Raw genomic sequence first — 27,282 nt, 5'->3', positions numbered from 1 at the left:
TATTTTCATTTTTCTAACAATTATTTAGTGTTTTAACAAACATTCATGAACTGAATGGAAATAGTCTATAAAATTATATACAATAAAAGCTTATAAGGTAAGGATATTTAAATTCATGAAATTCCAAAAAAATTTGAACAGAAATTTATAAGAATATTACAGAAAAAATTCATTTAAATGTTGAATTATTTTAATATATAAAATAATGTATTAAAAATTACTGTTTATAGAATAATTATCATTCAAATTTATTCTTTCCTTTAAACAAATATGAAAAATTCCCCAAATTTAAATAGTAGATAAAATTTTATAACTTCAGAAAAGTCTTATGGTGCAGATACATTCTGCTAGATTAAATACACCTAGTTGAGTCGTGTGGTGGGACACATGACTCAACTAGGTGTTATGTATTGGGATTTTCAATCTATCTGGGCCAGAGAAACTAATAAATTATTATTCGTATTTAAAAAAATATATCTGTACAATGTAATTTATTGATATATTCAATAATTAAACATGATATAAAATTATACTGGAACCAGCTTAACATGTTACTGAAGCTACATTTATTAAACATAACTTCAGAGAATAAAGACATAGAGAATAATGCATTCTTAGAATTCTATTCTTGTAATTATATTCAATATATTTATAATTAGAATAAACTTCAAAAGGCTATTTTTTTTTTATAAAGAATTATTTGATGAAGCATTTGAAAAAAAAAAATCTCAAATATCCTACTAAATTAATTTTCTAAAGTAAAAATCTACTTGCAGTAAACAGTATATTGACATTTATGATATTTCTTTATCATAATATTCCTGTAAATGCCAATTTAATAGTTTTAAAAGCTTTAGAATTGCCTACATTATATGAAAGCTGTTATATTATTGGGAATAATCTCCTAACAAACCAAAATAATCTTATTTCATCAAGCAATCTTCAATTTAAAAGATTTTTTGTCGTTTAATAAAATAATGTAATAATTAAAAAGATGGATAAATAATAGATTTTATTAATATTTATATTTTATAATACATTCAGTTAAAAATAACAAACACGATATTAAAATAAATTCTAGAAAATGAATGAATCTTGCTTAAAAATGTAACCTGATTTCTAGAAACTGTCTAGAAAATACCAAAGAAAGGATCATGTAGTCTGAAGTGAATTTAATAGAAAAAAAAAGACAAAATTTCACCAATAAATTCAATTAAACTTGTTTTAAGATAAACTTATAATTTTTATATACAAAATATATATTCAATGCTATAAATAACACTTAAAACTTTTGAATTTTTGACTCACCTTTATATATATTTTCTTATACACATACTGGATATTCAAAGTTCCTAATGATTTTAAGTAGGTATAAAGGTCGCATTGAAAGAATATAGAAATTCATTTTTAATTCAAAAATAGATTACGTGATACTGTTATTGCTTTAATGAAAACAGATTCAACAGTGACAAAACATAGTGTAAATAAGATTTAAAATATTTACTTAAAGTTCATCTAGATTTAACAATGTAAACCTTTATATAGTGAAGCGATGGAGATCTGATTCCATTATACGGAATGGATAAACACTAATGGAAAATGGCAGATTGACAAACATGTAAGAGTAAGTGCAAGACTGTTTAGTCAACATTCTTTTTTATACACGGTACTGACTAATTATGAAAAATTTATAATTCAAATGAAAATTGCAGATGTATTCAAAAAAAATAAATATGTGGTTTGGTTAGTTAAACTCTAATTGCTGACAGGAAATAAACTTTCACAAAACCTGTTATTAACAATTAAATATATATATACAAACTGTTTCCTTTCTTCATTGACAAGAAGTTATGACGAAAACTTCATTTAAAAGTATTTTTATATATTCTCGTCTTTATTGATTTATTGATATACCCATGTATATATTACTACTTTTGCATTAAACAATTTGGGAAATTTTCCTTGAGAATTTGTGCTCCATATAAATCTACCATTCCATTTTTAAACATATTTCTACAAACAATAACTTTATTGGTCTACATTCATTTATCAATTGGTTGGGCAAGATGACCTAAAGCTTGACATGACAAATTTCATGGCAAATAAAGTCATGGATGTAACAGAATACTTATTACAGTTAAATGTAGAGAAATATCTTAGAAAAATCTGAAAGAAACTTCACTACATTTAAAACATTACATTTTTAAAGATTCAGCATGGCAAAATTTTGTAAAGAAATATAAACACCATGCATTTATCATTAAATATCTTGTATCACTTAATATATTCTTCAAAAATACAGTTTAATGATAATGGGGATGGTTAAACTCCACAGGCCTTGTTATGTATTTGAGCACAAGCTTTTCCATAAATGTAATTTTGATTCTAAGCAAAACATTAAAATAAATTGTATATCATCTTATCAGAATATATTAAAAATTCACACTATGTTAATCTTTACAAGTAAAAAATTGCACCAGCATGGAAAAATCTATCAATCATTTCCTTAGCTTGTTTAAATCTTGTGAGTATATTAACTTAAGGTGATCTGTGAATCATATGTATATTAGCAATTCCAACAGTGCATTGTTCATATTATTTATCTTTTATCAGATATCCATGAATATTTGACTTTGCTATTTAGATAATTCATAACCCTTATTTTTTGCTTCTGACATATAAATAAATATGTAATGATAGCTTGAGAATGAGATTTTTATTTGTAATTCATTTGAATTATGATACTGCTCTAATATAGTTTTGCATTTTCTTATATGATATAGAACGTTTTGCGAGACAAATAGAGGCTTTTATGTACTGGCTAAGAAACTATTTAATAGCTGAGAATTATTAACTGGTACCCTCAATAAGGCATGGTTGAGTCTGAACCTCTAGATTGTGTTAATTTAACTTATTTTATTTATTTTTCACCTGTTATTAATATGAGATGTCTCCTTGACATTAACAGATGTACAGATGTTAATTTATTTTTTCTAATATTTATATTTCAACAGCTAAATTATTAAAGATATTTTTGGGCCATTTTCTTTTGAATTATACCAATTTAAAATTATTTAAGAACTTCATATCCAGTAAATACAGGATATTTTGTAAAGATTGATCAAACTTACAAAACAAATTCATAGAATACAAATGAGGAAAAAAAAAAGCCATATTAACATATGTCAAACAAATGAATAACAAGGAATTTTATGTAGTGGCCCAATTTATAATATTGTATTATGTAGGACAAACAGTGATTTATAATGAATTTGTCACAGTTTCAGCCATTCCAGGATGCTTTGAAAGTAAATGTCACTTGTACTGCCATGTATGAATTTATATTCAAGAGAATGATCTTTTAAATATTTCTTGTAAATATTTTCTTTATTCTAAATGGTATACAACACTCCATCTTTTCTTAATAAAAATAAATAAATATAATACCAAAATAATTCATATATAAATCCATTGTTACTCATTTCTTTACCATATGTCAATAGTATATTTTTAATCATTATATCCGTGATGTTTATCCAAAATTTAAATTTATTAGAATAATCTTTACAGGAGACCCCGTATATGTATGTATGCATGTATGTCTGTATGTATACATCTATACTATAAAATATTTGTGTTTATAAATACAGTTTATAATTTATTTATTTCCTAAATCTGAGCATATTTAACATGCAATTTTTTGAAATTCTTTCATTTTAATTTATCTGTTAATCTGTCAGAATGTGTTTAAAATAAACACTTTGATCTTTTTATTTAAAATGATATGCATAACTTATTCATACTGTGATTCAAATGATTCAATCTTTGAATAATTACAGGATATGTTCTGAGATGACATAAATGTATCCAAAATATTTTATTAAAAATTTCTATCTTCAAAGATCTTTTAATAGAAAGAATTGCAAAGAATTAAAGGAGGGAATCATAATTTAGAAAAAAAACAAAAGAATGATTAACATGCAATATTTTATTTTATTGATATGTAAATTAAAGTTTTAAACATTTATAGATCGCAGATTTGATTATTTAAAAACAACTGAATCTTACTTTTTGCGAATATGGATCCAAGTATGAGAAGCTACCCAAATAAGAACTGTGAACAGAATTCCAGCCCCAGCAGCTGAAACTAACATAAAAGCTGTACCCTCTCTGAAATAAACATTTTAATTAAATCATTACCAGAAATAAATATTAAGTAATTTATAAGTGACTTACAAAACACCAGTGCAGAGAGCTCCCATAGCAGTTTCATATTCCTTGTGCATTTTGTTACAGTTGAGCAGAGCATCCATACCAGACAAGATTTTTTCAGTTCGATTCAAAAATAATGCCAAACTATCTAAAACTTCTCTTACCTAGGGAATTATAAAGAATCTTACAAAACTTCATTCATATTTTCAAGAAATATAATCCAAATTCAAGCAAGAAAAATTTACGAAAATCAAATTAATATTACTAATTATAATTAATTATAAGAATTATAATATATATATCTGTAAGAATAATTAATAAGTATTTTTTGGTAAAAAGTTTTTTATTATTTTTTATATTCTTAACAATTTATATAATTAATGTTTTAATTAGTACTATGTGTATAATTTTATTGACACAAAAGGGAAATTTTAACTTCTATAGTGAAGCTAAAAGCTATAATTTCAAAATACTTTTAATTCTAAACAAATACTTATTCAAGAAGCAAAATAAAGGTTATGAGAATGGTAAGAAGCCACAAAAAATATTTTTACAATAAACTTAAAAATGAAATTTGAGTTTATATATTATCAAACTGTAATTTTAAAACAATTAAAACTTAAAACCTGTCTAGCATTAAGTTAATTTTCAGTTGTTGTTGAAAAAAATGATAGCAAAATTCTATTATTTAATATAAAAATGTACCATACCAACCCAAATATTAGTCAATGTTTTCCCCAGCTCTAAGGGGGACAAAAAGAAAAATTTGCTCTCAACCTATATTCAAACCTTTGACTTATATTCCAGTCCAATTAAAGTTCTATTCAATTTTGAAAACTGTCTATGGGACTTGTAAAGAATTAAGCTGACACTAAAATTCGGTGCATTGATAGTTTAGCAATGTTAAACAGCAGCTAAGTTGATGCGTCATACAGCAGCCCGCAAACTATGCATGGGAATTAAGTGTTTGGCAAGATTGTAAATATTTGATTAACTGATCGTCAAAAAACAATCAACTAAATCAAACACAGATTGTTTTTATTGTATAGTTTTAGTAACTTCTAATGAAATTTTATTTTGGGAACTTCACAAAGACCTAAAGGGTGTGACATGACAGAGCTGAAGCTAGCAAACAAGCAAGTGGAAGATGCAGTATACACACGAAGGATGGAAGGTGCAATACAAAGACTCCTTATTGACATTAATTATTTTAAGACACACATTAGAGAAAAACAAATGCTCAAAATCTTATCACTACCGAAATCTATTGAGAAAGTCATACCCAATTGGGAAGTAAAGATAATTAACCTAAAAAAATTAAAGGCCGCAATTAAATATAAATATATAGCAATTACCAAAATTAAAAAGAAACTCAAGAAACTAGGTGTTAAACAAGATATTAACTTAGAAAGATAAATTAGATAATTATGAGAAGAAGAAAATTACACGACTGAGCAAAAGATTTGAATACCCAGGATCCAGAGAAACCAAAAAGTGGAAAGATAACTTAGTGCTAAACAAATCTGGCATAGAGATACCAAGAAATATACTAAATATGATACAAAATAGATTAGACTTTAACGGCCCAAATCAATGGGGCAAACTAGATAATATAGAGATAGAATAGAAAAGTTAAAAACCTACTTTGAAGCAAATGACATGGATGTCATAAAAGCAGATAAATCAAAGCAGATTATTATAGTGAAACAAAAGTGGATCCAAACCAAAAATTTAGAAATAGTTAATAACGGGTCTTTTAAAGAACTACTGATAGACCCAAAAGAAGTTATTTACGTTGAACTCAAGAAATGAATAAATTAAACAATATAAAGAAAGAAGAAAAACAGTACATTTTAGCAAACGAAAATAGCAGAACCCCTAAGTTAAACATTCAACTAGAAACAAACCAGGCAAACAAATAAGACCCATCATCAATTTCAAAAATTCAGTCTTATATAATTTAGAAAAATACTTAAAACAGAATTTAAAAAAGTATAAAAATTCAGAATACTCCATCAAGAACACAGATGAACTTATATACGACATGAAAAATATAAAAATAAACAAAAATTACAAACTTGCAAGCCTAGATATAGTAAATATGTACCCTTCAATAACCTAGAATCTAATAGAAAGTACGCTAAAAGAGATTGAAGCAAAAGAAGAGGAAATTGATTTAATAGAATTCATATATAGGAGTAATTATTTTGAAGTTAACAATAAGTTCTATACACAAAAAACAGGCATAAGCATGGGATCAGTCGTAGGCCCAAAACTAGCAGATCTTGTTATGGTAGTTATAGATCAAACAATCAATGAAATTACAGGCATAAACGATATGTGGATGTCATAATTATACTATATGACCAAGAAATAATAAAATTAGAAGAGAAAATAAACAAATCAAATGATAATGTTAAATTTACAGTTGAGAATGAGACAAACAGAAATAAATTAACTAGACATTAAATTAACCAGAAAGGCAAAGACAATTGAATTCGAGCCACATACTAAGCCATGCAAGATTAGGAAGGTGATAAACTACAATTCAAACATCCCACAGTACATAAAAGAAAACATATTCAGCGTGGAGTATAAAAAAAATCACAAACAGAACAAGCTCACTACAAAAGTAGAAAAAACATCTTAACAAACTACGAACTAAATTTTTATTAAACGGCCTACCCACAATGAATAATAAATAACTGGGAAAGTAATATCTACAATAAAAGACTAGAAAATAAACAAAACAAAGATAAAAGCAGATCAGGATACATATCCTTCCCCTACATTCGTGGCTTCTTCAAATAGATAAATAAAAGTTTCGATAGAATAAATATAAAACTAGCACCAACTTATAGAAACTTACAAAAAAGAATCCGGCAGACTAAACCTGGTGTAAATAAACAACCAGATAAATACAACACTACTGACATCATTTACAAAATATCATGCACATGCAAACCACCAAAAGCATACATTGGAGAAACAAAACAAAGATTGGAAACAAGATTAAAAGAACACATTACGGATTTAAAATATAATAGAATCAACTCTGTTTTTTACGAACATTGCACAACTCATAAAACTGATGTTGTACACAAAGAAAAAATTGGTACAAAAGAAAATTTAAAGAAAGCCACGAAATTACTACAGACAGAAATAATATTAACAAGAACCTAAGCATAGGAATTCATAAAAGCTGGTTACAACTATTAAAATAGAATATCTTAAAGAGAATATTTATACAGTTGTAGGCGTGGCTGTGTGCACCATTCTGGGAGAGAGAAGTTACACGTTGAAAGACGCAGGAGAAGCAGTCAAGTTAGCAGGGAGGAAAAGGTAGGTGGGAAGACATAGTGCAGAAGGTGCCGGACAGATGTCCACCAGATACAACATATGTTTATTATGTAACAGACTGATGAGGGACGAAAGCCCGAAACGCGTCTCTATAAGTAAAGGTTATTAATTAAATTGATGAATTATTTGCCAAGTGTCTATAAATTCACCAAGTCGTGACATTGAACCAAACTTTTTTTAATACTACTCCTAAAAGACTTTACTAATTGAATGATTATCAAAAATTGGGGAAAGATTGCTTGCTGAAAATTTACTCTAAAACTTACTCTGTTGTAAAGTGTAAATTTCTGTAAAGTCAAAATCAAATATATAAATTTATAATTACATGATTATGTGTTTTAAACTTTATTAAAAAGAAATGCTTTAGACAGTTATAAAAAAATAAGAGAAATGAAAACAAAACACAAAGTTTCAGTTTCATTTTCGACAGTCATAAAATTGCAGGTATGCCTTTCATGACATATGTAAAATATGACTAATTTTCATAATCAATTGCAAAGATTAAAAAGTAATAAAAAAATTCCATATGTTCTTGTAAAAGTTAGAACAACAGTAGAATTATGAAAGATTGTTGGTGAGATCACAATTATAAAGGGCTTTAAGAAATGTGTTAACAAAAGCTTAGATAGAATGGAAGATGAGGTACTGTTCAAGGATGCTAAAGAGCATGATGGCAATTGTTAGGACGAAGAAAGAAGCAATCCTATAGAATGTTATTAGGTAAATTTAGAATTTAAATTAAAAAATGCCTGAAGTATTGAAAGCAGAATATAAGAACGGTAACATAAATGATTTGAAAAAGAAGTTTGATAAAATAAACGTTTTGGTTTTAGAACATTAGAACTGAACACTTTGGAGGAGATTTGAATTGAATGTTTTTGTTGAGTTGTGTTGGTCAGCTTTGGTATTGGAAGCAAGAGAACTGTTTCTTCTGCTAGAAGAAGATTTTTTAGAGTCCTGTGGGGAGGACATAGATATCAAGAGGAATTTAATTGCAGATTGGGTGGAGTAGACCAATGCCCTAATTAAATGTAGATCTGTGCTGCTGGATAGAAAAAGTGAAAAACCTTTAAAGTAATGACACCTTTCACTTTTCCCATCAGGCAGAGTATTTGAGATAGAATGATGGTAGTGATTTTCCATGTGTTTTTTTGAAGCTATAGTATAACTTCTTGTCTAATCATTCGTGGATTGTCTACAAAAAGGCAAATTGCTAATTTTTTGTAGGCAAATAAAATTAGGATCCAAATATAAGTCAATATTTTATTATTAATTTTCTTCAAAAAGTAAGAATTCCAAAATTGGGAGTTAACTTATATTCAGGTGAATATGTTATTTGATTTGCTCATTTATTATTTTCACAAATATAACAACTAATATATTAAAATATAATATCAAAATTGTAATTTTATAATTAAATATCTAAGGATTAAAAGAAAACTCATACAACAGGATAGTCATTCAATTATCATATTTCATTCTTTTATAAATTAACAATAGTGAATCATTGTTTTTTAAAACTATCCTGCAAGCACTAGGAGGGTCTAATATATACAATCAATATTTTGTTATTAAATAGAGAATGGATTTCATCACCTATTTCATTGATTTTACTTAATAATAGAAGTAATCCATTATAGATTTTGAGACACCCATTAACTACATAGACATTTAAGGCAAGAACACAAAATTACATCATTGTATACAATGAAGAGGAAGGCGTCAGGAATTGTCTAAGTGGACTTATTTTAGTGGTATTAGCAGCCTAAAAATTCATTTTTATAAGCATACTTATTAATCATGCAAATGAACTATCAGTTAGAAAATGTTTGCAAGACTTTTTTTCAACACATTTCTTCAATGTCAGGGGATCCATGAATTATTATTGTGCACACAATTAAAGGGGAAAGAGTTTGCCAAAAGTATATCAGTGGATGGAGGAGGTCAAAAGTGGCTCAAAAATTTTACACTTAATTAATGAATGGCCCCTTTTTATAAACATACTCGTATATATCCTTCTGGAGCTCAATTTTCCTATGAAGTTATAAGTAAATAATTCAGCAATATAATAAAATAAAATGAAACTCACTTCTTTCTGTGGATAATAAGTAACAGCAATTTTTGTCACAGCAGCTAAAGTGTTTTGGACATTATGAACAGCTTTCTTTCCATCTTCAATAGACTAAAAGTAAAATTTATGTATTTCTCTTAATTAAAATGTGAACTTAAACCTATAGTTTTTCATATGTTTATAACATACTCACATCTTCAAAGGGATTAGGATCATCACAATTAAGATAATATTTCAAAACACCTATAGAAAATAATTAATTTTTTACAACATAATTATGAAATACAAAAAAATTATTCAAACAAATGTAAGTAACAAACATAATTAAGCTTTAATATTTAAGACATTAAGTATATTTTATCAAAAGAACAAACAATAGTTTAACAGTAATTTAATGACATTTAGTTTTATATTTCCTTACTGTTCAAGTTACCAATAGATGCATAATTCAATTTGCTTATATATATCACTAGCCTGCCTGAGTTTTATACCATTCTTTTGATTTAACATAAGATTAATATCTTTTGATAACTTCTTTGTTATCAATTCAATTATGTCTATTGATATACAGTCAAACCTTAATATAGTGCTCTATTAAATAGCACCACTTTTATATAGCAGCAACAAATACTCATGAAATATGATCTTCCTCATAAATATTGAATAGAAAATCTTCCAGTATTTGTAAATTATTAAATATAAAATTTTGAACAGCAAATAATATTATTATTAATATATTATGCATCTTTCAGACTTCTAACTCAAACTCGCTTGCAGACTGCATTACTACAAATAAGTTTGTTTGAGATACTTGTTTCACTGCCAACTTCAAAAGTGCTATGTAATCAAAGTTTGATTACATAAATTGAGTTTAACTAAAACTCGCATTGTATTTGCCAATTAAAATGGCTTTAAAGAAAATTATATTTTGACGCATTGAAATAAAAACATTACGAATGCAAAAAAAGCATAGAAATAGTTCTGAGCAGCATAAATAAATTTTTCGGATTACTTTATACTAATATAAATTAATAGACTTTTAAGTACACTCAATTTTAATTTAATAATGACTATTGAAGACAGTGCATTTTACAATTGGTGAAACCTAGAATCAAATAAATAATGAATATTTTTAAAATATGATTATGTAAAATCATTATTTTTCAATTAAAAAATTGCTTTTTGAAGTTATATCAGAATTAGTTAAGATGCAATAAGCGATTAAAAAATTTGTTTCTTGTGTCTTATTGAAAATATTGTAATATCATCATGCTAAGAAGGATAAATAATTTCTACCATTAGTTATGAAAGACACAAAACATATGTAAGAAACAAAAATCAAATAATTTCATATATTGGAAAAGGAGGAGCAGAATAAAAATTATGAAGCATTTAAGCTAATAAACAAACCTCACAAAACCCGATAAATTTGTAAAGCCAAACAACCACTGTATTACATCATGCTACTTTTCCGCAATTATATTTAATCAATTACGTAATAATTTGTCACTAGATTATATAAATATTAATTTAATTAAGAGTTGGCACCTAACACCTCCCTCTAGTGACATATTATTTAGTAACCGATTAAATATAATCACAAAAAAGTAGTCTGATGTAATACAGTGGTTGTTTGGCTTTAAGTTAATTATAATTATACAATTGAAAAAAGGAAATCCAACATACATAAAATGACTCAATGGCCAAAGTGGTTAAGAGATCAGCCTATTACACTGGGGATTCAAGATTGAATTCAGGCAGTCAAAAAACCTGATTTTTCAGGTTTTTCATTCAAGTTCCAGGTATATTATGCCCCATTCCTCATCATTTGGGTATGGATAAAAGGCCCCCCTTAGTGCCTGCAGTACAAAAAAGTAACAATAAAACAATCCAACATACCATATTTACTCACGTATAAGACAATCTAACATATAGGACAAGGTATGATTTTAAGATCAAAACAAAGAAAATTAAAGTTATTAATACAATTCTAATTTTATTTCATTTAATCACAAATAAAATATTATCAAATGCACCTATTAAGGCAAACAACCATGTTTTCTTGACGCCATCATCTTTTTGCCCTCCAAAGCTTCGTTACAACTCTCCTCTTTTTCACTTTCACTCCGCAAAGCATCATCCTCTGATCCAATGAGTGAATTTGAAATGCAGTATTTCCCGAATGACTTTGCTATCAGCTCTTGAGGAATGTTTTTCCACACACCAGATACCCATGTAGCAAAATTAAAAGATTATAATGGAAAAATTTATTTTTAATGAATAAGAATGTGCAAATATTCATTAAAAATACCAATTTCGCAAATATGAAATAATTATATTTATAATCATTGCTAAGTGACCAACTATTTTCAGACCATCTCTTTGAAATTGACATTCGCCTTGACCTTGATAGCAGCATGAACTATACATGGTTCACAAAAATTATTGCAAAAATGCAAAGAATCCTTCGTTTGTGCATATAGGATGATCTAGGTTTTTGAAGCAGTGAAATATGAATAAAAACCTCATCTTATACGTGAGTAAATACAGTATATTGTTTCATCTGGCCAAATTCAATGTATATAAGCTTCTTTAGAAGCATTTATATAAGAAATTTCAACAAAAAGGCTAGAATAGGAAGAGTAAATCTTTTTGAGTCCATGTGCCATATAGTAAGCATACTTATCTTTAAAAATGTTTATGCATTCGAAGTTTTAGGTTTTGAATAATGATATTTAAAGCAATGAAATGAATATGTTTTAGTTTGAGTAAATGTAAAGATGATTGGAAAAAAGGATGATCAGATGATAAACCAAAAGGATAATTGAAAAAGATGGTAACCAAAATTGCATGATACTGTAGTGCTCTGCCACTTATTGGTTGTTCGGTTTTGTATGTGTATATATTGTATATATCATTGTACGTAGTTTCGTGTTACTTTTATTATATCGGGTTATTATTATCGCGTTATTATTGTATCGGGTTTTCCCTTCTTTGTTGTTTCGTTGTTCGTTGATGACACGTGACCCCTATTTGAACCACCTTTGAGAGGTGCATGCAAAAAGGGCCTTTGGATTGGTTGCCAAAAGACCACGTGAGAGAAGGCAACAGGACTGTATAAATAGAAGGTCCAGGCATGGAAGAGCACTTTTTCTCCGCTATTTTTTGGAGGTCTAACTTCGTCTGCCTCAGCTGGATCGATGTCGTCGAGGGACATAAACTGAGCACGTGCGTGAGAATTGGAAAGTTTCTGGAAACAAAGAAGAAAAGAAGAGGACGAGAATCGAACTCCATAGGAGGATGTAGAAGAAAACAATGAAATGAAGAGAATTAATACAGAAGTAGGAAAGTCTGAGGTATCATCTCAAACAAATATTTTTTTCTCCACACGGGATAATTGTCGGTTAGACGTCATTGTAGGTACGGAGTTACCGTGAGTTCAATGCTTCTAAGGAACCTTTCTTGTTAGTGTAGAGATTGTGTGAAAGCCATTACGTGTTAACGTAAGGACAAGGAGAGTGAAGGTACTGTACGTGTGCTAATTGTACTCTAGACACGTGAGGGTGTAAAGGAATTTGTATACGAGTTTTTCAGTTTTCTGTACTGGTGTTAAATATAAATAAACACGTTTTCTGTGAGCCGACTCCTTACTTTTTGTAGACCGGTAGACCTCGGCCTAGCTTTAGGGTCTCAACAATATTATCATCTTTTTCAATCATAACCTATGGTATGCATACCATAGGTTTGCCATACCTGAACTAAAATTTTAAAACAAATTTGGTTATTACAAATAACATGTGAATGTATATGTTACACATAAATAATATTTATTATATTATACGGTTGTTCGGAAAGTAATTTTGTTTTTTTATTACTAGAGGAATTAGATGTATTTTTACCAGCCAATTTTATTTTAAACCACATTTTCATTATATACTTCGACAGCTGACATTTTAAGGCTTATTTGTAAAAAATTTTGTTTGATTCTGTACAATTTTTTTTTTTTTTTTCGGTGACCCATCAAATATGGAAAATCGAAGGCATCATTTTCAGCATATTTTGCTTTTTTATAACTAAAAAGCCAAAATGCTGTTCAAACAAGAAAAAAATTGTGGTACATGTTTGGAGAAGATGTGTTGAGAGAAAGACAGTGCCAAAACTGGTTTACAAAATTGCGTTCTGGCAATTTTAATATCAAAAATACACCACATTCTGGATGGCCATTTGAAGCCAATGGAAACGAAATAAAGGTACTGATTGAAGCAATCTGCCGTATAACAACACGTGAAATCACTAAGAGATTAAATCTGTTAAATTGAACAGTTTATTATTACTTAAAACGAATTGGTTTCATTTCAAAGCTCGATATATACCAGGTTGTTCAATAAGTTTTGTCGTTCAATAAGAGATGGCGCTATTAGGTTTGTCATTTTATTTCTCTAAAAATAGTACTACTTTTTAATAAACACGTGTGAAGTTTCATGTAGATCTGTCAATTCATTCGTATATTTGCAGCTGTTCAAAGTTGACGTGTCAGTGTATTTTTTTATGGAAAAAATTGAATATCGTGCAGTGATAAAATTCTTATTTTTGGAAGGTGTAGCACCAAAACAAATTCATGAACGATTGGTAAAAGTGTATAAGGACTCTTCACCTTCAATTAGAACAGTAGAAAGATGGGTTGCTGAATTTAAACGTGGCCGTACAAGTCTCGAAGACGATCCACGTGAAGGACGTCCAAAAAGTGCATCAACACCAGAAATCGTAGCAAAAATACAGCATATGGTTTTGGAAGATCGTCGATTAACTGAGAGAGATTTAGTAGAAGCCCTAGGGATCTCATTAGGCAGTGTGAGCAATATTTTGGCTGATGTTTTGGGTTACAGAAAGCTGTGTGCACAATGGGTGCCGCATTCGCTAACTATGAAGCAAAAACACATTCGAGTGCAACTTTCTCAGCAACATTTGGAGCGTTTTAGAAAAAATAAAAAGGATTTTGTGCGTCGTTTCATTACTATGGATGAGACTTGGGTCTACCATTATGATCCTGAATCAAAACAAGAGGCTAAGGAGTGGTGTGAACCCGGTACTTCGGCTCCGAAGCGAGTTAGGGTCCAGAAATCGGCCAAGAAAATGTTAGCATCAGTTTTTTGGGATGCAAAAGGAATTTTGTTCGTGGATTATCTCCAAACTGGTAAAACAATAAACTCAGACTATTATTGTAACCTTTTGGACCAGCTGGATGTAAAAATTCGTGAGAAAAGACCTGGTTTACAAAAGAAAAAAATCATTTTTTATCAAGATAATGCACCCTCTCATACAGCTCAAAAAACCATCATGAAAATCAGTGAATTAAAATACGAATTGTTGCAACATCCTCCCTATTCGCCAGATTTAGCTCCCTCTGATTTCTGGCTGTTCTCACATCTCAAAAAATTCATGCGTGGGAAAAGATTTTCATCGAACGAAGAGGTAATAGCAGCCGTGGAAGCGTATTTCAACAGTCTTCCGGATTCTCACTTCAGGGATGGAATCCATAAATTAGAAGATCACTGGAACAAGTATTGAAGTTCAGGGAAATTATATCGAATAATAAAATGTATTTCAAACCATAAAATTGTGTTTTTTTTATCGAACTACAAAACTTATTGAACAACCTGGTAGGTTCCACATGTTATTAATGAGAGATGCTCTCTACGACTGGATTTTAAAGAATTTTTTTTTTTTTTGAGCTTTTACCAGACAATTTAACAATTGATTCGAAAGTGTACTGCCATCGAGTAAACAAATTGAGTAATATCATCAAACAGAAAAGGCCAGAATTAATCAACAAACAAATTGTAGTGTTTTACGATGATAATGCCAAATTTCACACAAGTTTGGTAACTCGTTGGAAACTGTTATAGCTTAGATGGGATGTGTTATCACACCAACCATATTCGCCAGATCGGGCACACTCCGATTATTACTTGTTCCGGTCTATACAAATTTTTTTTTTTAACTGTAAGACATTTACTTGAAATGACAATGTCAAAAATCACTTGGATCAGTTTTTTGTAAACAACGATCAAAATTTTTATGAATGTGAAATCATGCTACTACCAGAAACAATGACAACAGGTATTTGACCAAAATAATCAATATATAATTCAATAAAATATTTATTTGTTATAAGAATATTGTATTTATTTTTCTATGGAAAAAACAAAATTACTTTCCAAACAACCCAATAATTTTATTTAAACATTAATCACTTTCAAATCAGTTTATCTTGTTAGACAATACGTAAATAAAATGATGAATACACATGATCAAAAATAATATTTACGATATAGCAATTTGTCTGAATTTAAAGAGACTATGAAATAATGCAATCTCTCATTTAGATGAAAAATTAAGTTATGCAAAATTTATTTATTTGCATGTATTGTAATTTACTATTTAAATTGAAAATAATATAGTGATAAAGAAAATTAATGTATAGGGAAGTGATTTACATATATCACATAATAATTTTATCAAACTAAAATAGATCTCTCTTTCTCTCTCTCTCTACACGCCATATCAGAAATCCTGATGTCGACGAGCACCTGGCACAGGTTAATAAGTGGTTAATAAGGCACCAAGGTGTATCCTGGGGAAGTTAAAACCAGAGTGGTTTCCCATTGCCTTCTCTGGAGCGTGGTGTTACGTGAGGGTAAATGCCTTCTGGGAGGTCTTGTAAGGGAAACCGGCATCCAATTTAGGTGTTACAAAAGTGGAGAAAACCCAGTAAACTCCATGTGGCCAACCCCGTCCGAGCGTGCCGCGAACACATGACTGAACTCCCAGTGTTTAGCGACAGAACCGCTCGGCCACTGGTGGGCTAAAATAGATCAAAACAATTAAAAAAGATCTAAAAATTAAAGGTACAAAATTTAAAACTGTTTATTATAAGAACAATTATTTATATAAAAGTTTGTGCATTTCTGACAGTAAAGGTTGTGCCTGTGGAGACCAGCCTACTTTTGCAGGATGGCTGCACTGTTAAATTGAAATAAAATATAATACAATAACTAAAGAATGAAATATGCAAAATTTAAACCTACTAGTATAAAATGTTCCACTTGCTTGTTTGTAAAAAAAAGGCTCAGGGTTCAAACAGAAGTCCGATGCTGCCTAATTTATAAAAAGTAATCATATTTCATTTTATTTACATAATCTTTAACATTAAAACTGAAATATATGATAAATATATATTGAAAACAAGTCAAAATTATAATAATAATTAAATAGTAGAGCCTAATAGTTTGTCTGGCTCTATCATTTGATTATACTAAATAAAAATTCACAGTAAAGCATTACTAAGAATGAATGGTTATGCTTAGTTAAGAAAACAAATAATATGTTTTTTAGAGATAAAAATATTAATATTTTGGTATTCATAATAATAAGAAATTTTGTAATAGACTATTTGTTAAAATATATTATATAATAAAATAAATAATTACCACACAGGATCCAAGATATAATGACACAGATATCCAACATATTACGACTGAAAGTAGGCCCAATACTGAAAATCTATTAAAGAATTATTATAACATTTAATAAAATTTACTTTTAAACTGAAAAAATTTGTATACATTAAAACAAAAAATTATATAAATAATAATTAAATACAACTATCAAAATATTATACGGTGTAATCGTAAAGTCCCTCTGAGGTCGACTATGCCCGTGTGGCTTGGCTGAGTGGTGACATCACAACTTACTTTAATTCTTTCACAATGGATGAAGGGAATTTCCATTCCCTCCATCCATTGTGGAGAGACTTTATGATCACACTTTATATTTGGTGGACTTGTCAGTCATCACAAGTAATATACTGATTGTTAATGAGTTAAATATGAATGGAAAAATTGGCTGTATCCAGAAGTGGCTCTTGATAAGCACTGCAAAACTGTAGCACTCCAAAGAAAAATCACAAAAATGTCTTGAGTTTAACTTATGTAGTGATTATATAAATTATTATACATTATTAAAATTAATGATTTTATCAAAACATTATACAAATAAAAATGATTTTATTAGAGCAGTCGCATGATGCCCTTCTGTGATAGCACCACCATATTAGACAACCACAATCCATCACTGGTTATATTACACTATTGATAAGAAACCATTTGAAGATTTATTTAAAAAATGAATGTTTTCAACTGCCTTAATCAGTTATTTTCAGGTTTTCCTGGAAACAAAAAGTTCTAAAACGTTGTTAAATATTATGTATTATGGAATGTATCATTCATATTTTAGAACATTCTATTTACAAACCCAAAGATAACTCATTAATTCAGTTTTAATTCAAAAGGTTTTTTTCAACATATTGATATGTTATATGTAAATTTTATAACATTAAAAAAAATTAAAGTTCATTGTTACAAGACAGATAACCGGTTAGCAAGAACCGTCAAAAGGAGGGAGCTGGGTATTTTCCTTAGTTCTAGAGGAAACTTAGAGGCCTGTAATGATTTACTCCTATAAAATTAACATTTTTTTTAATCTTGACCTGGCCTCCCTGTGATTTTCCCCTCTTTCCCAAGTTTTGGGTGAATCTGGAATGTTATGGAACAGATGACAAAATTAAATAAGCTGTCAGTAACTGGTTGAAAGAACTGGTGGTAGACGTTATGACAAAGGAATCAAAAACTAGTGTTGCACTACGGCAGCGGTTCATAACCTTTTTAGTGGTCAGCACCCCCTTGAATATGAAAATAAGCTCTTGCACCCCCTTAAAAAATGTGTTTATATTTTTTATTTAAGAAAAAAACATTTATTGCATAAACAAATGCTGTGTTTATTTACAATATATATTACTATATAACATAAAAAGCAATATTTAAATTTTAATGGCTAGGTTGTTGTTGTTTATTCATAATAATTCTATTAAAACGAGGCTCTTTTTTTGAAAGAGCCACACGTAAGTCATCAGATGCATTTAAGCAATTTCTGGCTTTTGTTTTGATGTGAAAAGTGCTAAAAATCCCATTTCACAATGGTAAGTGGTGGCAAATGGTAAAAGTGTCTCTAGTGCTGCTTTTGCCAGTTGTGGATAAGCTTCTAACTGTTTACACTGTTGAAAAACTAGACTTAGAACTGTTCTAAGTCTAGTTTTTCAAATTCCATTTCCATATGCGCATTAGCTATTTTTTTTTTTTTTTTAAGTTTTGAAATTTCTCTCACACCCGAGGGTGCATGCACCCCAGGTTAAGAACCACTGCACTACGGCAAGTGCTTTAATCATAACAGTGACTAAGTAGAAAAGTAATTGGTCTTACACCAATTACTTAATAAAACTTTTCCCTATAATTATAAGTTTTTTGCTTTTTTTTATAGCCAAACATTCTTTATTTTATGAACACCCCTCATATAATTAGTTTAACTTGTTCTTTTCCTTGGAATGATATATTCTTCTGTACTATTCTAATAAAACTGGATTAAGAAGTCTGTTTTCAAAATTTGACAATTTTAACTGAAAATGTACAAACGATCATATGAAATTTTCAATAAGCAATGAAATATTTTAGTTCTGCTTGTGTGACAGTATTCAATTGCAAGCATTTGTGTGATGATGAATCCTTGCAATTGTTTTAATGAGTGTATGAATAAGAAATTATAATTTGTTAAACAATAAGTATAACAACGTGAAGGGATAGATTGCTGTGACAAATGAACTTATATTATAAAAGTTTTAAAAATTATCATTAACGTTTATAAGCAGTTTACTTTTTAGAGTTTCAAAATACAAGTGAAGCACATTTTTAATTAACTGAGGAAGTTTTAATTTAAAATTACATAAAATATTATTGAAGCTTTTACATTTTGTCTTCAAATATATCAAAATTTTTTTCAAACAAAATGAAAAACAAACATGAAATGAAAAAGAGCACTCACACTTGATGACAAATAAATTGTACTATAAACCTATTGTCCAGTGTCCACATATGTACAGTACACTGCACAAACATTTTCAGGTTCCTCCAGAGTCCTGCTTCAGGTGAATCGTGTTGTTTCTTTGATTGAACACAATCACAGAAAATACAAATTTGAATGTCCGTCGAAAATCGAATCAATTTAAAAAATAGAATGCATTGGAGCGCATGCTTTAACAGTACATAAAACAGAATAAAACGCCATGCTTCAGTATGACGTTTTATTCAGAGAAGCCCAAAAACATTCGTGCAGTGTACATATTACTGACACCAGACAACAGGTTTATAGTGTAATGAAAAACAAACAGTTTGATCCATTCATTTTCAGTTTCATTCAAACAAAGATTTTTGAAAAGTGACATTTAGCATAATGTTTCAAAGTTTTTGTTATATTTTGCTGCAAATCATTCTAAAACTTCCAAGTATTTGGACACATCAACGAAATTTCTAAAGTATTTCAATTTTTTAATAAATTTCAATAAATGGTAAAACCTAATGTCTAAATACAATAAACTGTGAAGATATCGGCAAGCCGCTTTTGGTTCTGTCTAAAAATTTGTAAATACAAATAAACATAAATAAACTATACTGCACTCAATTGTTCTTTTATTCCTGCCTCATCATGGAGACTTGCATATTGTTGTCATTAATTTTAATTACATCCACATGTATAAAACAAAGTTATTAGAACTAATAATAATAAACAAATGTAATAGACATCATGTGATACATTAAAATAAAAATATCTTTATCTTGACTTTACAGTTTAACATTTTTAAAAGACAATGACAATGTAGAGATTAAGATCCGTTCTAAAATTGTCCGATTCATTTTTAAAAGGACATTGTCAGGCAGGTGTTTACCTGTTTACCTGCCCGACAATGTCCTTTTAAAAATGGACAAAAACATTTGCTTTTTAAGTGACAGATTCTTTTGCTGGTTTCTTGGTTACTAAGTTAGAATGTTCGTTAAGATTTTTATTATTTAAATACAAAAATTTTTAATTATTTTACTGGGATTTGGAATATAAGTAATTCTCTTACTTCTTTAGTGATTCGTAAATCAAAAAGTTTTCCGTGCAATATTTTATGTCGAATTTCTAGAATTGCATTATGCTCAATTGTTTAGAATTGCAGTGACTAAATTAACAACGCAGTATTTATAATATTATTTATTTCATACTGTAGTTATATATGCATTTCAAATCACTATATTTAGCAATTCCTCTTCAGTATAATATCTAAAAAAAAAAAAATGTATACAATACTTTATAAAACATGATACCAATACAATTTGGGTTATGACACAGTTACACTAAGATGCTTACAAATATTTTACGTGTTACAAAAAACAATTATGAAACACTTACGATGTTATATGTCTTATTGAGTGGATGCTAAATATAATGATTCGAAATGCATATATAACTACAGTATGAATAAATAATATTGCAAATACTTGCATTGTTAATCTAGTCACTGCAATTTTAGACAATTGAAATTTGACATAGAATATTGTGCCAAAGAGTTTTTTGGTTTGTGAATCACAAAAGAAGTAAAAGAACTACAAAATTTTATGTCAAAATTTTGTAGTTCAACAATAAACGACTGCTAATTTTAGGAAACAAACTTTTGTTAAGTACAAGAAATGTTTTTTCAATCAAAATTTGACCATCCTCAACTTGCAATATTAATATTTAAAAGTTTAGACTAGAATAAACAAAATGAAACATCTCTATTCAAAAGTAATATTCTGAACTTTGTTCTGACAAATTATGACTCTGTTAAACTGTAAAATAGAGATTTTGTTTTATATAGATCAGCTGCAAAAATAAAAATATTTGATAACTAGAAAACTTTGTACTATTGATTATATAATTGCGTTATCTAATTAAACAGAAAATTTTATGAAATGAATTCAATAATTCAACAAAAATTATATCTTATCATGCAATTATATCCATATAAAAAATTCTAAATATCACGATAAGGCTCAATCATTACAAAAATTATTATTTTTTTTTTGAAGTTCATCGGATGTTAAATTTTTATTTAATAAATTAAGACATAGTCACTCTGGAAACATTTTTTACTTCCCTAGACGATCTCCATTTTTTCTTTTGTTCTAGAACAATTTTTCTTTTAGATGACCGGACCTTTCTTTATAGGCTACTCAGCCATCCAATATTAAAAAACGTTCTTTAAAACAGGGTTAATCCAATTAAAATTATAAAAAATAATTCTTAAAAATTGGAAAATGGGATCTTACGACGTCTTTTCTTACATCCATGTCCATTCGGGAGTTCGGGTCTTTATCCACTCAAAAACTTATAAGTTTTTGAGTGGAATAAAGACCCGAACTCCCGAATGGACATGGATGTAAGAAAAGACGTCGTAAGATCCCATTTTCCAATTTTTAAGAAATTATTTTTATAATTTTAATTGGATTAACCCTGTTTTAAAGAACGTTTTTTAATATTGGATGGCTGAGTAGCCTATAAAGAAAGGTCCGGTCATCTAAAAGAAAAATTGTTCTAGAACAAAAGAAAAAATGGAGATCGTCTAGGGAAGTAAAAAATGTTTCCAGAGCGACTATGTCTTAATTTATTAAATAAAAATTATTTTATTAAATATAAAATAATATTTTTACTGAATTTAATACTGCTTTAAATACCTTTTATTAACTGTTAATGTGCATTATATGATACTTTAAAACAGAAAATAACTTTATTGATTTAATTATTAATTTATTTCTTTCATTTGAAGTAATTGCAGTGTCATAAGATTTACAAATTTTCAATGTTTGTATATACAGTATGTAAACATTGCATTTTTTCTAAAAATGAATTGTTACAATCAAAAAAATTATCTTGAACATATGTGTATGTACAGAGTGTTTGAAAAACATTTGGCCAAATTTTACAGACTTATAGAGGAATACAGATAAAATAGTCGGGTTGTCTTTTGATCGAAAACTTAATAATAGAGATGAACCGTCGTTGTGGTTCGAAAACGTTAATAATGAGATATTTAATTTGTGGCAGTGGTGTAGAAGTAGAAGAGCACACTGGTAACAGGTTGGAAAGTTTATTAATATTAATAATAGAGATATTATGTGTCAAAGTGTAATGTCATTTCTGTCTTTTAAGTCTATATAATGTATCAGTAATAAATTCGTTTACTAATTATAATTTCTTTATTAAACAGCTCACTTCACCGCACTGGTGTATTTGAATGTGTTTGACAATCAATGACAAGATGTTGGCAGGCTGTGTGGATGCTCACGAGCGAGGACTTTTGAGTGCTTCACAAGCTTGGATTTAATAAATTAATTTTTTTAAAAATCTTCTTCATATTGAAAAAATTAGAAATTAATTAAAAAATAAACAGTTTAATAAAAAAATTGCTAAAGAAATTTAATTACTAATATACTATAAAGTTAAACTTAAAAAAAAAAAAAAAATGACATCGCGGCAATATGATGCTTAATAACTCGTTAATTTGCTACAGATAGAAAAAGGGTCCTGGATTTTTATTCAGGTTTGCTCTCTCTGTGAAACATTGCCCAAACATTTCTGAAACGCCATGTATATTTATATTTGTTTATCTTCAAAACAATCATTCGTGTACAAATTTGTATCAGAAGTTAATATTATTTATATTACTTTGATTTTTATTAACTTAATGTACATTTCCTCCCATCATATTACATACATACCAATGTAAACACACTTACTTCCTGGAGTGTGGATCATTTGTTACATTAATTTGTTCATGAACATTTTGATTCATTCTGTATACAAACCTTTATTAAGTACTAAAGTATAAATTTACCAATAAACTATAGTATATTTGTTTAAAAACTTGTCTATTAATTTTAAAAATATAGGCCAATGGATGTTTTTAATAAAAAGTTTTAGAAAAAAGTTTGAAATTCATGCGTAATATATAATTAATACAAATAACCGCTTATACAACTAGATACAGGTCAAATAAATACATTAACAACAAAAGTCCAGCAGAATTGGCTTATTATGATTTCGGACTTGCAAATTTTGATAACAAACAAATAATAAAACATTAAACAGAAAATAAAAAAATTTTCATTATTGAACTCAATCTCTTACAAACAATTGTGAAATTTGTGTAATTTATATTTATCACAAACTGTACACTTAATGCAACATTACATATTTATATATGCCACATTTCTGATAAACAACATAAAATTTTAATGGTTATTAAGTTTCTATGCTGGCTCTTAGTGTCTAAGTGAAAATGTAATCCCATCATATTATGTTCAATATAATTCTTACAGTTAAAGTTTGTTGCTCTATATTGCACACCATGATAAAGAATTTGTAGAGCTTCTTACACCTGGACATTAGTTGCAACTTCCAGAGGAACTTCTGAAATTTCATCTTCTGTAAACGGCTTAGGTCCATTTTCTTCTGATAATTTGGAGTTATTATCAGCAACATCTTGACATATTTCTGATACAGTCATTATAACTACCATTTCAATTTTGCTATCTATATCCACCCAGTTTTCATCTTTAGACATACTACCTGGAAATCTCGCAAATTTCGGCTGTAAGGTCAGGTTTTTTTGAAGCAGGTGTTTCAGTATTTATTTTATTAAAATCTACCTTTTCTACCAAGTTTACTAACAAGACAATTTTTCACTTTAATTCATGATCCCACTTAACTAACCAATTGTTGAAAAAAACATCTATCATCCAAGCATTTACACTAAAAAAGTAATCAACAGGCAAACTTCTGACAGCTTTAAAATACTAAGGATTTATACTTTTTCTAATCACCAAAAGTCTTACTTTTCTCCTATTGTATTTACATAACAAAGAACTCTGTATTTACATAACAAAGAACTCACTTGCTCCTTAAAAAATTAAAAACCTTTAGCAGTTTCATTTTTAAAAAATAACTATGCTCAGGCATTGCATGAAAATAGAATCCCATTTCATCTGCATTAAAGAATATCCTGGGATGAATATTCAGCAATAAATTTTGGCTATTCCATCTTTGTCTACTCATTAGCTGAGAAGTCTTAAAGTACAATACAAAATGGCCACAATTGAGCTAAACCTCTTCACTGTAACTTGTAATTTACCTCTTTAGATTAAGTTGCCAATTTTCTTAGATTCATCAGGAGACGTCTGAACTTTGGCAAAAATTTTTAATTCTCAGACTCCTGTATTTATTTCCTGTATCAACATTATGGTCAACTTTTGGGTTATATATTTTTTTAAAAAATGCACTAAAGAAGAGGTGATAGCATTTTGATGTTGCTGAGAGTAAATAACGTCAAATCTTCCAGAATATTTTTTATTTTTGAAACGGAAAACTCCCGAAATTAACTGTTGGATGTTCAATGGAGAATCTTAACCAGATTGAAATGGACTACAATGCTGGGATCTAAGTATAAGACAGTAAGGCGATGGAATTGAAGCTCTTACTTATGTCTGATCAATGTTCCTTTAAGCAGGTGGCAATTCATCAGTTAATGGCCCTCATTTATCCTGATTCTTTGCTGGATCACAAGTTTTCTGCTGGTATTGCTGGTTTTAGGTTATTGGGTTAGTTGTCTTTGTAATTTACAATATATTACATTATGCATTATTATTAAACTATTATTGTTAAAATTTGCATGTAGTTATAGAATATATTGTATTAACTTATTTATGTCAATAATTAATACATATATATAAGGCATTTTAAACATTAAAAAAGTTTGCTGGTAACAGGTGTTTAAATTAAAGTTCATTTGAAGTAATGTGATATAACAAAAAATGCCTATTATTGGTGCATAACAAATCATATGTCAACTGGCAATAACTTTTGATTGTTGTTGTTGTGGACTGCAAATGTAAAAAATTGTTGATTCTAAGACAACTCTATTTTAAAGAAGTAATATTAAATAAAAATCTGCAACTTAAATCAAAGAAATATGGTAAACATAAAGTAAATATGCAACTACTTTCAACAAGCCAAAACATTTATTATACTTTCAGTCAATTTTATAACTATTCTCATCATATAAAATCACTTTAAACAATATTGAATGATTTAGAACATAATTAAAATATAACAGAAATCCCATTTCAGAACATAAATTTAAATTTAAAATAACGGAAAGTGTAATTATATTCTGTATTTTTTTAGTCTATTTAAAATGATTTTTGTATGCTGAGAATGACTGTATAATCGACTAAAAGCATCTCATTTCTTAAAATATTTAGTTTCCTGAGACAAGTAATTCTGTGTATTTATGTACACATTTCTGAGTACGTGAACAACCAGCTAAATAAAATAGCAATCTTTTATTTTAATTATTTCAAAATTTTGAACTAAGTAAAACAATTCACATTCATTTTAGTACTAAATGAAAAATTATATTAAAATATTACATGATCCATAAAAAATATTTTAATATAATATATAATATAAAAAAAAAACTAAATTTTTCTCTCTAAAATGCATCAATTCACATTCTGTTTTATCCAAAGTAAATCTAACTTTTCTCAATTATCAGTATTATTTTGTGGAATTTCCTAATATTCTTTACAAAAGCAAATTTCATAGTTGCATTAATTTGCAAGAATATAAACCTAACAAATATGAGGAAAGAAGGATATTATATTTAAACATTCCATAAGATGCATAAAAACAATTATCAAAGAATCATTAATGTAATTTTCAATTATACAGGGTCTTCCAAAAAACAACGCTACCATTTTAAATTACTTTAATTATGCTGATTATAACCTGAGAAGTATGTATCGTACACCAATCGATAGAGTAACTATCCAAGTTTCATCTCCCATCTGCATTCAAACATCTCTTTGTCTGTTCCCTTAAGGAAGTGCCACAAACAAAAATGGCAACTTCACACACAAGAAAGCATGCTGTGTTCTGCGGTCATCATTATGCAACAAGAATGTTTGCCTTACATAGTGAATTACTTTGAAATTGTCTGTGAATCATGTTTGTATGTTGCACAATGATATTGACTTTGTGAACTGAAGAACAGTAAACACCTTCTCTGTTCAAGACATTTACTACAGGTAGTAAACAACAAGACATTTGAATGCAGATGGGAGATGAAACTTGGACAGTTACTCTATTGATTGGTGTAAGTTGTATACTTCTCAGATAATAATAATTAACATAACTGCAGTAATTTAAAATAGTAGTATTTGTTTTGGAAGATATAATAAAATAACCAGTTAATGAAAATATTTATTTGCAAAATATAACAAAAATTGAACTTTTTCTATTATTATTTAATTATATTGCCAAAAAAAATAAATAAATTTTGTGTATCAAGATAACACTACTTACAATATCAGCAGACATCTGGAATGACGTATTACACCCCAAAGGAGAATAACACAGACTAGAATTAGAACACACAAAGCAGCAATAGTGACAGGCCACCTAATTAAAAATTATACAAGATTTTATTAAATACACAATTAATTTTATAATAAACAGTTTCTATTACAAATTTTTATTTAAAGTAATTTAAGACAAAAGTTTGAATGGTTCATTCATATATTTTAATAAATGCTAATTTTGTAAATATATATGTATACATATTTATGTATGTGTATGAATACAAGTGAAATTCTTATAAATTTGTTACTTTT

At 28.3% G+C, this 27,282-nt stretch overlaps 1 protein-coding gene across 10 annotated transcripts in view; it reads right to left on the bottom strand.

Annotated features, from left to right (window-relative positions):
* LOC136978874 (protein tweety-like) overlaps positions 1-27,282 on the bottom strand; it is a 142,489-nt gene that overhangs the window by 40,762 nt on the left and 74,445 nt on the right. For all 10 annotated transcript variants that reach the window (XM_067274697.1, XM_067274702.1, XM_067274698.1 and 7 more), the window contains exons 6-12: positions 26,975-27,070; positions 17,134-17,206; positions 16,732-16,801; positions 9,837-9,886; positions 9,662-9,754; positions 4,237-4,376; positions 4,069-4,170 (exon numbers count right to left, since the gene is read on the bottom strand). In XM_067274697.1, coding sequence (XP_067130798.1) covers positions 4,069-4,170; positions 4,237-4,376; positions 9,662-9,754; positions 9,837-9,886; positions 16,732-16,801; positions 17,134-17,206; positions 26,975-27,070 — 624 coding nt within the window. The remainder of the gene's footprint in view (positions 1-4,068; positions 4,171-4,236; positions 4,377-9,661; positions 9,755-9,836; positions 9,887-16,731; positions 16,802-17,133; positions 17,207-26,974; positions 27,071-27,282) is intronic.

The sequence above is a fragment of the Centruroides vittatus genome, unplaced genomic scaffold (genome assembly GCF_030686945.1).
Source record: "Centruroides vittatus isolate TY-2023 unplaced genomic scaffold, ASM3068694v2 contig_559, whole genome shotgun sequence".
Classification (NCBI taxonomy): domain Eukaryota; kingdom Metazoa; phylum Arthropoda; class Arachnida; order Scorpiones; family Buthidae; genus Centruroides; species Centruroides vittatus.
Note: the sequence above shows the minus strand (reverse complement) of the source record. Positions and strands in the feature narration are given on the sequence as shown.